We start from the raw sequence: 14,341 nt of genomic DNA on the forward strand, positions 1-14,341 counted from the left end.
ACGTTATTTTTATACTCACACTACTATTGCTACACTTTTATGTGCAGGTCTTTATTTGAGTACTAGCTGAATATGATGAGGCGATTAGAGTTTTGTCATTTGAAATTTTAGGGTGAGTTGATGGTTGATCCGCAACATCAGAATCTGACTCTACTTCCTTATTTGAACGTCTTTCTATTCCTAGACAATGTGGTGTCAAACTTTGGTATTTACTTTCATTTAGGTCTCAGTGCTCGACTCATATCATCAAGTCTTTGGGAAATTTCAATTGTATTATTGTACAAATCATTTTATGCCTTATCATTGTTTATGCATATTATTAACAAAAATGGATTAAAATATGAAAATAGTTCATCTGTTGGGTTGGATGTAGGTGTCATCTAGGCTTAGAGAATTTTGAATCGTGACAAATTGATATCAAAATACTAAGTTCGCAGGTCTTATGAGTTATGAGCAATATCTTAGTAGATTCTGATTTATAAACTTGGAAGGACTTCCCCCAAGGGAAATCATTCTCACGTGGTGGTAATCTCCGCTGAGGTCTAGCATGAAATTATATTTTCATGTTATTCCTTATAATTTGAGAATTGTGGAAGAGAAAAAATCACAACAAACACAAGGAATGCAGAGTGTTAGCATACAAAGTGATATATCAACTAATGCTACACACTGCATATGCTACTCGAGTCAAAGACATTCCATCAAGATGGCCTGACATTCTTAGCTTGTTGGAAACTTATCTCCTTTACGTCTTAGAGTAACAAAGTTATGTGAGAGCTACCACTTAGTACATTTGCAGGGCAAATGGCTATTGGAATTCATACAAATGTTATGACATAGGTAGCAGTAACAAAGGTTACAACTAGAAGACATATAGCCTGTTTGGATTGACTTATTTTTAAGCAGCTTATAAATTAAAAAAAAAGTATAATATCTATGGCTTTCATTTACATGTTTCATGATTTTTCGTTACAATCAATATAGGACACATTATGATTCCTAACTTGATTCTAGAGTTTATGATTTTGGCATGTTCTTACTTTTTTTCATTTTAGCTACTGAATTGCCTTTTTTGCTTTGTTTTATAATAAAAATTTGATATGCATGATGCCTGGTGATGTATTTGTTTAAAGAAATGTTCGATAAAAATGGACCAAGATCCTTTTGAGTATTAACGTTGTTTGAATTGAGAATTGAATTAGTCAATTCAATCAATCATCTCATCCAATGAATAGTTAATTGAGTGTCATGATTCTTGAACAACCAAAAAATATGAAAATTCAATTCACTTTCTAAAATTTTTCAATAATCCTGTACATATGCAAGTTCCTCTAAGATCCAAAAATTGCAATAAGAAAAAAACAACATAAAATCAATATATACAAGAAGCTATAGACACCAAAACAGAACACTAAAACAACATATACTAAAAATCAATTACCAATCTACCATCACCTCCACATACTGACTTTTCTACTCTAGGCCAAAACATTATGATCATTTGGTGACTATCAAACTATCAAAAGACTTCAACACTTTTGCTAAACTAATTGGACAAACTAAAACAGAATCTACACAAAGACCACCTTTAGTATGTGTACAATCTATTTGTGTCAATGAAAATCTTATTTTCGTCATGACCCTGGGATCCTTAACTACAAAATCTCCCACATGGTGATGTACCCATGTACCTACATTGTCCAAATAACACCGCGATATGACATGTTGACCATTTGATGTCGTTAATTTAAATTGTACCGGTTTTAAGTCCCAGCCATGAACGTGATCTGAGTTACAGACACGACGCCCTAGCCTCTTCGTGACCCTGCCAAGCTGAAGTCTAAAGAATAGACTATATGTCCCTGCTGGGAATTGGAACTCAAGGTCCCCATCAACTTCAAGCCACCACATTTGTTGAAGATATGCAACAGTTTGGAACCTAAGCAAACAATAGGAAATAATCAGCCTAACTATTTGCAGTATACCAAAGTATACAATTAATAGTGTACTAGCGTCAAACATTTAAGACGATTTAAAGTGAAAAACAAAGTGCAATATAAAATTGAAATGGATGGAATAATTGTTTATATCAGTCAACTCTTGCATATTATCAGTGCTTTATTTGTAATATAATTATTTTATTAATTTAGTTCTTAAAAAAGTTGTTAAAATATTTTCATTTATTAACAGAAGAAGTCTATTTATTTGTTCTTTTTTTTTTAAATCCCAATTTCAATTATACTTCATTTTAAAATATATGTAATCCAAAATTGATAATTCTAAATTTTATATTACTGTTTATTTTATTATCATAATAATTTTTGATATAAAATTTATATATTTGAAAACTACATAAAAAGTAATATAAGCCACAATAATTGACAATTCAAAATATTTAAAAGATATATAAAATAATGATAGAAAATAAATTTATTTGAATATGAAAATCCGAAAGGTGGCATAAACTAATTTGCTCCTAATTATTTGTTTCAACTGCATTATACTAATTTTTTTCATGCCAACTTGAAAAAAAATAAACTTGGCTCGAACTCCATCATCTTACCCCAAATAAAATTAGTTTTGTTAAAGATAATGAAGTATTAATTGTGTATTTCTTCTTTAGATACAATTACTACTTATTCTCAATTGTGCATCTTTTTGAGACCAAAATCATTTTTTTTAAAAAAACTTAGTGTTTCGTTATTTTTATTCGCATTTTTCTTTCAAGCAAGACCTGTAAAAACAATTGGCTAAACTTTTATTATTTTTAGAAAAATATTTGTTTTTCCTAAAAAGTGGAGCTCTAGCAAACTTTTTTACTAATTTGCCTCGAAAAAATATCTAAAAAAATAATAAATTTTAAAAAGTAAAACAAATTAATTTTTTAAAAAACATAACGTGAATAAAAAATTCACGAGATTGTATTTCACTTTCTTTGGATAAGATGGTGGGAGATGTAAAAGCTAATAACCTGGTTGGATTTAGAAAAAAGTGAAATAATTTTTCAGGAAAAAGTGAAAAATTCTTATGACCACAATTGATAATTATAAAAAGATTTCAGACAATTTTTTTATATAAAAATCTAGAATTCAAAATTTCAACAAAAACACAAAATAAAATAGGATATTCTCTTTTTATCTAATTTATTTTGATGGAGTGGGAATAATATATAAGAATATAACCCACCTTGATTCATCAGTGGAAATATAATTCCAATATCTCCGATCATCAATACCAGTAATGGTCATTCCCTTTGAACAAATTGCCAAGCAAACTCCTCCATTTTTCCTGTCAATCCATATTTCCTGCAGTCATCCAAGTTCTCTTTCCATTATAAATAATCAGGACGAAGCTAGAAGCCCCGGATACTAAATATTTGGTCAAACAATGTATTTGTATTAATAAAGTCATTAAATATGTACAAATATTAAGTTTAAAATTTAGTTATTAATACTTAAAAATCGTTGTTATAAAATTCAAAACCTATAAAAAAGTGTAATTTACATAAATTTTATAATATTAAAAACTAAATACATTATTTTTCTTGTTTTTTTAAATTATAAAAATCTTTTAAAATTTATGAATTTCAGAAATTTCACTGGACTTCCGGATACATCAGAAGACATCCGGATACCTATATGAGAGATATATTCGAGAGGGGAGGAATGCATTAGAAAGGAGATAAAGATGTATCAGAAAATATTCACCGAGAGAAGATTTTTTTTTTTTTTTTAAATGATAATTTTTTTTAGAGATTATAATAAAATAAAATATGTATTTAGGTAATATTTCCTTAAAAAAATAATTCAAACTAACCTTTGTGCCGCCATCAAAAGAATTGAACCGGGAAAGCTTCGCAAAAATATCCTTTTTGCGCATCCCCGCTACATTCATGCCCAATAACTCCTCAAGAATATACCTATAATTAGATGGCAATTTGGATTCCCAGATAAAGTCCGCCGAAGAAGCAGCATGAAAGGCCCGATTAATACGGGCCAACATGCATATCTCCGGTGGATCTAAATAAGACAATACTAGAGCAACGCATGCCTCGGGTATATCTTCGAGTTTTTTTGGTTTTGATAACGGATTATTTAATCCATCTTGTCTTGAGTCAATGGAAGAAGAAGCATTAGCACCCATGACTCTGAAAAGAGAGTAATAGACAGAGAAATCGTGCCGGACTAGTTGAGTTATGTGCTAGCGCTATTAATTGAGTTTCAAAAATCTAATATACCTTTTCTGGTCGACCGATTTAAGTATTTAATTTATGTGATATAATTTGACTTCTGACATTTAATTTGAAATATATGAGGATGAAAAATTGTGGAATTTCCGTAAGGGTAAATAAGTGTTGGTATATATAGGATGTTTGAGGAGGTTAAGGTGTCAGTGTCTGGTGGTACACGGAATGTGGATTTGAATTTTTATTTTTTTTTGTATGAGAAGTCAGAAGGAGTTGCTGTATGTGGGGAATGGGGATTTGTACATTGTAGTTTATGACTAGGATCGTATGTGGAAGAAAAAGAGTGGATTCTTATCCGATGCTTTTAGATTATTGGTTAGCTCTTTACACGCTCCTTTGTGTTTGCGTGATGATACCCCCGTCAGACATGTTTAAAACTTCCAAAATATTATTTCATCCGTTTTTATTTATTTGTCAAATATTTTTTAATTTAATTTTCTTTTTTATTTGTCAATTTTGACAAATCAAGAAAGTTCAATTATTTCTTCCTATTATACTATCAATTTATTAACATTGAGTTAATATTTTTGAAAAATATAATGAGTAAGTACGTTTAAAACTCTATCAATTAATAAGGGTAAAATAGTAAACTCTCTATACCATTCATTATTTTCTTAATAGGTGCGTCAAGTTAAAATTTGACAGGTAAAAAGGAACAAAGGAAGTACTAATTCCCTCCTATCAAAATAATGAATTTTTCGAATATGGCATATCTTTTAATAAAGTTAGTTAATGACATTAATTTAAAAAAGTGATTTTAAAATATTATTTGTAACAATTCTTATAGTCATTGAGATTTTTCTGCGTATTTTCTTTGGTTTGAGCCTTCTCATAGCTTTTATATATCATTTGTCGCTTGCGAGATGAGTGATATGATTCCTAAGGTGATTAGATGAATTGAATGTGTTTTTTAATTTTAAAATTTGAAAAGTTTGACCAAAGGCAAAATAGATCTAGATTATTGAAAATCAAAGCCTGCATACTACCGTCGAGGCACTCAAAATACATGTATATAGCCTAGTTGGAAGTGGTCGTTCTCCTCCCACCTTACTTGATGAAGATAACTCTTCAGATGATGGTGATTATGTTGTGTATCCCTTAGTTCTTCGGATTGTTAAACTAACTTTGAAAATAATTTGACATCTTGTATATATTTGAAGTTTGAAAGTTTGATTGATTTTGTGAATCCTTTTGACATAATTTTCTGTTTAATTTGATGTTTTTATTGATAATTGTTATGTAATTGCTGTTATAGCTTACTTAGAATTAATTTTGCAAACATTAGTGCTAAATTATAGATGATATTGAATTGCATTTTGAATTGACATGTGAGATTCAGAAATTGCATTTGGTTTATTTGCAAGAAATCAACGATGGCTCTAGAGCATCTCTCCTCGTGGCTTTCTTCTTGGGCTTTGCCGGAGCACCATCGATAAGGGGATGACCACAGATAAACTCAATTAGAGACAATGATTTTTCTTGACCAGCAATGGCAATTTTTGATAAGAAATTTTAGGTGTGAAGACATAATGAATTTAACAAGAAAACAAAGCATGAAGAAGTGGTGTTATTCGATGAAGCTCTGACGCGAACATGGGAGGAAAAGAATTTTAGAGGTGTGGTTGTAGCTGAAAAGCATAAAGGGCATAGAAAAGGCAAATCATGACTTAAATAGATCATGGGAATTGTGCGGATCTCAGGGAAGGTGTGATTTTGAGTCACTCACAATAATACGCATTCCCAGTCACATAAAATGATACACAAGGAACACATTTTTGTAGTATGTCAGAGAGACGGTTCAGGTGCTTTGCTGCCAAATATTTGAAAAACTCTTCCACTTTCTTGTTTTAAGTGAATGAGTAATCGAAAAGTGGCGGGAGACTATATGTGTGGGTAAAAGTGGTTGATTAGGTGGATGAGCGATGTGACAACATGTAAAGAGTATGATCGATTAAAGCGATTTGGTAAGAAACATTGAATAACATCTACGGAACATTAATAATAAATGCTACTCGATTTTGGTAAGAAACATTGAATAACATCTACGGAGCATAAACAATAAATGCAACTCGATTTAGGAAATTCTAGAGTCCACACAGCTATAGGACCAATGCTCTGCAGGTTAGAGCCATATGGATCTAAAGGCAAAGAATTGGATACAAAATCATAGTCGAGCGAGATAGGATAAGATAAATTTATTAATCTGTAAATCATAAAAGGTACATAAATTTTCATCAGTCGATTTACAATCATAAAGTTCATGACCAAGTGGAGGACTTGAGAGAAGCAATTTCTATGAAGACTTCTCCTTAGGGTTTCTCTATATACAACTGTAATGATCAGTCTCCATCGTTATGGATAGGCCAATTAAGAAGAATTTTAGACAAAAAAAACTTCGGATAGTAATTTTGGAAAAAAATAGTCTAGGACAGACTTGACGAATTATGAGTTAGGTGAGGTTTAGGGTGACCTTGTGAATGGTGGGGATTGAATCTATAATTTAATTGGATAAGCTGATAACCAAGACGATATGAGCATTTACGACTTCGTAGAATCGCATTCGGGTGAGTAAAAATCCTAAAATTGGATTTAGCGTGAAGGATATAATTTAATATGTCGTGGGGAGGGGTTGTGTTGTGAAATGGGGGTTTGGAACTCAAGTTTCGAACTCTTAGTTTTCGTGCACCCGCCAAAGCGGATTTGTCCAGCTAGAGCAAGGCCACAACGCAGGATAGTCTCGCCAGAGTAGGCCAACCGCGACATAAGAAGGGCAAAAACCCTAGAAATAGTTTTATTCTACAAATACTGTTCCTAAAATGATAAGAGGTGACCCAGGACAATTTTTATCATTTTTTTATGGATTTCCAAGCTTAAGGTAAGGATTGTACTCTCTAAATCCATCATTCGATTCATAATACTCTTAAACTAGGATGCGTGATCATTGTGGGAGGGTTTTGGTCTGTGGCTAAGGGTGGAAAATAGCCCTAAGGTGGGTATAGGATCATGGGTTTGGTCTAGGAAGGGAATTATGTTCTAATTCATGTGAATTAGGTCATCATATTGACCCTTTGTATATATGTGACTTGTTTTAGACCAAGAACAAGCAAAACGAACCTGAAAGGGAAAGCTCTTGCACTTTAGAGTTATTGAAGCTTGAATTCGAGGTATGTGATGATTTTGTTTCCCGTATGTATTTCATGTACATGTTAAATTTCTTCATGGTATGCATAAGTGTGTGTGAATAGGGAAAGATGCTAGATTTTATGTGGAATGATCACTTGCTGGCCTATTTTGTGATGAACCTATTCTTGGTGACATAATGTTGAATACTAAATATAATTGTGGTTGTTTTGTATGTTGGGATCGGGTGTTATATTTTGAAATAGAAATTGGATCAAGTGTCATATTTCGACACATATTTGGATCGAGTGTCAGTTCTAATACAAACTTTGGATCGAGTGCCACGTTTCGACACAAGTTGAGTATTTGTAGGTTCCATAAGAGGAACCTTATGTGAAGTTATATAATTTTGTGGTTGTTAAATTGTGATCTTGCTGAATATTATTTGAGATGACACTGGTTAAGTTATTCTGTATATATGTGCTTATTATGTTGAGTTTACTTATCCATGATCCGCTTAGTGTTTAGCAGCGTGATCCTACTAGTACACTTTTGATTTTGTGTGCTGATACTACACTTGCTCTGTCTTTGTTGAGTACAGAAAAGATTCAGCTGACTGCGGAGAGACCTCGCCTAGAGGAGTGATAGTTTCCAATTTCAAGGGTGAGCTATTCTTGCAAGCTACCGTGAACTATCTCTCTTTAATTCTAGGCTTCTTTTGGGACTTAGATGTTCAAACATTAGTATTATTTGAAGACTTTCTTAGGGAATTGTGGTCCCTATTTGGACTTGTAGTTTTTTAGAGTTTTGGTACGATTGACTTTCAGCTCCTAGGATGATTTTTTGCATATTTGGGTTGCTAACTAAGTATTTATGAGTTTATGAAAACTCAGCTTATATTTTGTTGATTAAACCTACTTCGGCATCTTTGAATTTATTTATATCTTGCGATTATTGTTAGTTAGATTATAGTAATGGTTCTCCCACTAGAGGGTTAGTGTAGGTGACAGTCACGGTGGTTCTGGGTTGTAACAAAGTTGTTATCAGAGCCTCAGGTTCATTGATTTTGTACTACCAAAATGAGTCTAGTAGAGTCTTGTGGAAGGGTACGGAGACGTCTTTACCTTTCTTCAGGAGGCAACATGACTTTAGGAAAATATTTCGTTATCTTTTTTCCTTCGTGCTATAACTTAATTCCAATTTATATCTAATTTCTTTCACTCTCTTGTTTGCAAATGGTTAATACATAAAAGTGTACGACCCATTTCTCCAGTAGAGACAGAGGAAGAGCCCGTCTTTCGAGGGCATAGCAGAGGTAGAGGTAGGATAGGGAGATACGGCAAAGGGAGAGAGAGAGAAGAACCGCCAGGATGGAAGTTCCAGTCTAAGAGGTGCTTTTAGGTGAGGTCCCTCCCGCTCCCCAAATTGAGCTAGAGGAGAACCCAGAGGTTGAAGAAGAGGAAAGAGTTGTTGAACAGGAGGAAGACACCCAAACTGGGGCCGCTGGTCTTTCCCCTCTAAACCCTATTTTGGCACAGCAAATTATGACCTTTTTGTATGGGTTGGCTGGTACTGGAGCCATTCTCACTATGCCCGCAATACCATCTCCTATTGCTCATCATTTTGCTATTGCAGTTTCGCTAGTAGATGAGGTGGTAGGAACTAATGCCTTCTTCAGACCACTCATGGGTCCTTTTATGACCGATACTAAGTGTGACATGCTCAGAAAGTTTCTAAAGCTCAAACCACCAGTATTCCATGGTACTGAGATTAAGGATGCTTATGAGTTCATTCTTGATTGCTATGAGAGGTTACATAAGCTGGGAGTAATAAATCAGCATGGGATAGAGTTTGTGAGCTTTCGGTTGCAGGGAGAGGCCAAGCAGTGATGGAGGGCGTATGTGGAGTTTCACTCGCTAGTGTTGCCCTCACTTAATTGGGTTCAGTTTCATCTTTTATTATTGGAAGAATATGTTCCTTGTACCTTAAGGGAGGTTTGTCAGTTACTGCTTATGAGGTCAAATTTCATGTGTTATCTAGGTATGCTACTCAGCTGGCCACTACAAAGGAAATAAAAGATCTGGTTATTTATGAAGGGGTTGAATCCCAAATTGCAGGTGTTGTCAGTTCACATGACTTTGTCAGAAAGGAGTTCAATGAAGTCACTAACTTTGTGAAAAAGGTGGAGGGTGTGAGGAGAGATAGGCAAGCCAAAGATTTTGACAAGAAGACCAAGAGCACATATAATTTTCAGTGATCCTATTTTAGAGGTTCAGACAAGCTAGTAATTGCATTTTGGCCAATTCAGTCAATTGTGCCCATTTCTGCTGGCAGTTTTTCTGGTACTCCACAGTAGCACCTAGCACATAAAGGTCAGAGAGCATCATTTCCTGGTAGTAGTCTATCTTTTGAACGCAGCTATTTCAATTGTGGAGAACCAGTGCATATACGGAGTGAATGTCCTCACCCCCACTGGATAATTTCAGCACCTCAATAGGCTAGAGTCGTAGTACTCGCGGCCGGAGGAAGCAATGGTAGAGTACATCTACAGAGTGGGCGAGGAGGAAATCCATGGGGCTGTAGAGGCCAAGGTAATGGTAGTGCAGTTCGAGGAGCATCCCATCCAGGTAAGGAGGTGCCCCTTTAGAATGATCAGACTCAGTTTTATACATTTTCGAGCAAGACCAAGGTAGAGGCTACTATTTTGTTTGATCCAGGTTCTACTTATTCTTATGTGTCTGTGAAATATGCCTTGGGTTTTGATGTACTATGCGATATACTAGATGCCCCTGTACATGTTTCTACCCCTGTTGGAGAATCAATCATAGTCACTCTTTTTTATCGTGCTTATTCTGTAGTGTTTATGAGATACCAAACTTGGGTTGACTTAGTGATTTTAGACATGATAGAGTTTGATGTGATCTTAGACATGACCTAGTTTTCCCCCTATTTTTTGTACTTAATTGTAATGTAAAAACTGTGGCTCTAGAGATTTCGAGGAGGAAAAAGTTAGGGTGGGAAGGGGTGTACACGCCTAAGCCAGATAAGATCATATCTTTTCTTCGAGCTAGAAAAATGGTGGTGCAGGGTTTATTTTGCCTATTTGGCCCATATTCGGAATGTGGATGTAGAGTCTCCTTTTATTGAGTGTTTCTTGTAGTGTGTGAATTTTCGAAAGTGTTCCCTTTAAACTTGCATGGTATGTCTCCTGACCGAGATATAGATTTCTCCATTGACTTAGAGCTGGGCACTCATTGAATTTCTATTTCTCCCTACCATATGGATCTGGAAGAGTTGAGAGAGATTAAGGCTCAGATCCAGCAACTTCTTGATAAGTGATTTATTTATCCAGTGTTTCTCCGTGGGGTGCTCTAGTCTTTTTTATTAAGAAAAATGATGGTAGTATGAGAATGTGCATTGACTACCGACAACTGAATAAGGTTACCATCAAGAATAAATATTCCTTACCACGTATTGATGACCTTTGTGATCAGTTACAAGGTGCATCGATCTTCTAAAAGATTGATCACAGGTCTGAGTAACATAAGTTAAAAATTAAGCATGAGGATGTGCCCAAAACAGCTTTAAGAACCAAGTCTGGGCACTATGAATTTTTGGTGATGTCTTTTGGGCTGACCAATACATCTGCAACCTTTATGAGTTTGATGAATGGAGTGTTCAAGCCATTCCTGAACTCATTTGTGATCATTTTTATAGATTATATTTTGGTATATTCAAAGAGTGAACAGGAACATACATACCATATCTGAATTATCTTAGGTGTTTTGAGAAGACAAAAGTTGTATGCAAAATTATCTAAGTGTGAATTTTGGTTGCCTTCAGTTGCCTTTTTAGGCCATGTTGTTTCAAAGAAAGGGGTAATGGTAGACCCACTAAAGATTGAGACAGCTAAGAACTGGGCTCGGCCTAGTTCCATGACCGAGGTTAGAAGTTTTGTGAAACTGGTCAGTTATTATCGATAGTTTGTGAAGAACTTTGCTTCTATCACTACTCACTTGACCAGGATGACTAAAAAAAAGGTGTCATTCAAGTGGACTGAAAAGTGTGAAGAGAGCTTTCAAAGGCTTAAGACTTTTCTGACCACAACACCAATTTTGACCCTGCCGATCGAAGGTAAAAACTTCATTATTTATTATAATGCTTCATATTCAGGTTTGAATTACTGTGTTGATGCAGGATAAAAATGTTGTAGCTTATACTTTGTGGTAGTTGAAGATGCATGAGAGGAACTACCTGACTCATGACTTGGAGCTGACAGCAATAGTGTTTGCACTGAAAATATGGAGGTATTATCTGTATGGCGTCAAGTGTAAAGTGTTTACTGTAAGGTCTAGCCTATTTGAGAGCCCACAAGTGGCCCCTGGCTAGATAAATTCAGGTCGTGGAGGCAAGGTTCGTGAGGTTGGGCATCTCAGAGAAGGTTGGGGTGATGGCCAGTATTGATTTAGGGCCTTCTTTGAAAGAGGAGATCAAGGCCAAGCAGTTTGAAGATGTTAATTTAAATGTAATCAAAGGAAAGGTGTTGATGGGAAAAGACCAAGATTCAACACTTGATGCAAGTGGGGTGATCCACTTTAGGGGAAGGATTTGTATTCTCCGGGTAGATGGCCTAATTCAGAAAATTTTATCAGAATCTCACGGTTCGCAATACTCTATTCACCCTGGAGTAACTAAGATGTATCACGACTTGAAACGTCTATACTGGTGGTCAGGTATGAAGAAAGACATAGTTGAATATGTAGCCAAGTGTCAGAACTGCCAACAGATGAAATATGAACATCAAAGACATGTAGGTTTACTTCAAAGAATGCTCATTCCTGAATGGAAGTGGGAGAGAATAGCCATAGACTTCATGGTGGGACTTTCTAAGACTTTGGGGAAGTACAACTTCATTTGGGTGGTGGTTGACAAGTTGACGAAGTCAACACACTTCATCCCAGTTAGAGTGGAATATAATGCACAACAGTTGACAAAGATTTATGTGAAAGAAATAGTAAGGCTGCATAGGGTGCCCCTCTCTATCATTTCAGACCGTGGTACACAGTTCACTTCTAAATTTTGAGAAAAATAATTGGGCAATAAACTCACTTTCAGCATATCTTTTCATTCATAGACAGATAGACAATTAGAAAGGACTATCCAAGTGCTAGAAGATTTGTTGAGGGCATGCATGATCGACTTTAGGGGACATTAGGATAAGTTCTTGCCTCTGTGTGAGTTCTCCTACAAGAATAGCTATCACTCCAGCATTGAAATGACACCATTCAAAACTCTTTATAGGAGGGGATGCGAGTCTCCCATAGGGTGGTTTGAAGCTGGAGAAGTGGAACCCTTGGGGATAGACTTAGTGAGGGATGCTCAGGACAAGTTAAGGAGCATTCAAACTAAGCTTCTAGTAGCTTAAAGTCGTCAGAAAGAATATGCTGACCATAAGGTAAGGGATATGATATTTGAGGCTGGTGAGAAAGTGCACCTAAAATTTTCACCCACTAAGGGGGTAATGAGGTTTGGTAAAAAAGGCAAACTCGGTCTTTTGTTATATTAGACCTTTGAAATTTTTGACTGTGTAGAGCCAGTGATGTACAAATTGGCTTTACCACCTATATTTCTGGGATACACTTGATGTTTCATGTTTCAATACTGAAAAAGTATCATGGAGACGGAGATTACATTAGTAAATGAGACTCAATTTTGGTAAACAAAAATCTTCAGTATGAGGAAACACCAATTGCAATTCTTGATTGTGATTTTTGAAAGTTGAGGACTAAGCAGATCAACATGGTAAAGGTGTAATGGAAGAATCGTTTGGTGGAGGAAGCTACTTGGGAGACTGAGAAGGACATGCGAGACAAGTATTTTCAGCTGTTCGTCCAAACAGGTACTCCTCTATATCTATTTTAGCCTTGTTTTCCCAAAGTGGTCACTCGGGGATGAGTGATGGGTAAATTGATATCTATTTTAATGATCAGTCCCCATCGTTATGGATAGGTCAATGGAGAAGGATTTGGGCCAGAAAACTTTGGGTAGTAATTTCAAATTTTTTTACCCTAGGCCCGACTTGGACGAATTCTGAGTTAGGTAAGATCTAGGGTGACCTTGTGAATGGTGGGGGAGAATCTCTAATTTTATTGGGTAAGCTGATATCCAAGAAGATACAGAGTATTTACGACTTCATGAAATCGTATTTGTGCGAGTAAACTCTCAAAATTGGATTTGGCGTGAAGGGTATAATTTAATACATCTTGAAGAGGGGTTGTGTTGTGAAATGGGGGTTTGAAACTCAAGTTTCGAACTCTCTATTTTCGTGCAACCCGACAGAACTGCATTTGTCCTTCCAGAGTGGGATGGTCCCTCCAGAGCGGAAAGTCGCGACATAAGACGGGCAAAAATCCTAGAAATGGTTTTATTCTGCAAATACTGCTCCTAAAATGACAAAAGGCGACCAAGGAGATTTTCATCATTTTTTCACCCTTAAGGTAAGGATTCTACTCCTTAAACCCATCATTCGATTCCTAATACTCTTAAACTAAGATGGGTGATCATTATGGAAGGGCTTGGGCCTGTGGGTAAGGGTGAAAATTAACCCTATGGTGGGGTTAGGATCATGAGTTTAGTATAGGAAGAGAATTATGTTATAATCCATGTGAATTAGGCTATCGTACTGATCCTTTGTATATATGTGACTTGTTTTAGACTAAGAACTAGCGGAACGAACCAAAAAAGAAAAGCTCTTAAACTTTAGAGTTATCGAAGCTCAAATTCGAGGTAGGTGATGGTTTTGTTTCCCGCACGTGTTTCATGTACTTGTTAAATTGCTTCATTGTATGCATATGTGTATATGAATAGAGAAACATGCTAGATTTTATGTGGAATGATCACTTGCTGGCCTGTTTTGTGATGAACCTGTTCTTGATGACATAACATTGAATATTGAATGTACTTGTGGCTATTTTG

The 14,341-nt window shown here is 35.5% G+C and overlaps 1 protein-coding gene across 1 annotated transcript; it reads right to left on the reverse strand.

The window, feature by feature from the left end:
• Positions 1-1,252: 1,252 nt before the first annotated feature.
• On the reverse strand, positions 1,253-4,309 carry LOC129876759 (F-box protein PP2-A13-like). Its single transcript, XM_055952256.1, has 3 exons — positions 3,817-4,309; positions 3,187-3,305; positions 1,253-1,939 (listed from the first exon to the last, which is right to left on the reverse strand). Exons 1-3 carry the CDS (start codon positions 4,141-4,143, stop codon positions 1,498-1,500), a joined length of 888 nt encoding a protein of 295 aa, XP_055808231.1. The 5' UTR covers positions 4,144-4,309; the 3' UTR covers positions 1,253-1,497.
• Between the last annotated feature and the right edge of the window lie 10,032 nt (positions 4,310-14,341).

The sequence above is a fragment of the Solanum dulcamara genome, chromosome 12, assembly GCF_947179165.1.
Source record: "Solanum dulcamara chromosome 12, daSolDulc1.2, whole genome shotgun sequence".
In the NCBI taxonomy this organism is placed as follows: Eukaryota; Viridiplantae; Streptophyta; class Magnoliopsida; order Solanales; family Solanaceae; genus Solanum; species Solanum dulcamara.

Excerpts from the sequence above, each read along its gene's own strand:
- LOC129876759 (XM_055952256.1), bottom strand. The coding sequence starts at position 4,143 with ATGGGTGCTAATGCTTCTTCTTCCATTGACTCAAGACAAGATGGATTA. Across the intron at positions 3,306-3,816 it reads CTTTTGATGGCGGCACAAAG|GAAATATGGATTGACAGGAA; the intron begins GTTAGTTTGAAT and ends GGATGACTGCAG. Across the intron at positions 1,940-3,186 it reads ATTTCCACTGATGAATCAAG|GTTCCAAACTGTTGCATATC; the intron begins GTGGGTTATATT and ends TTGTTTGCTTAG.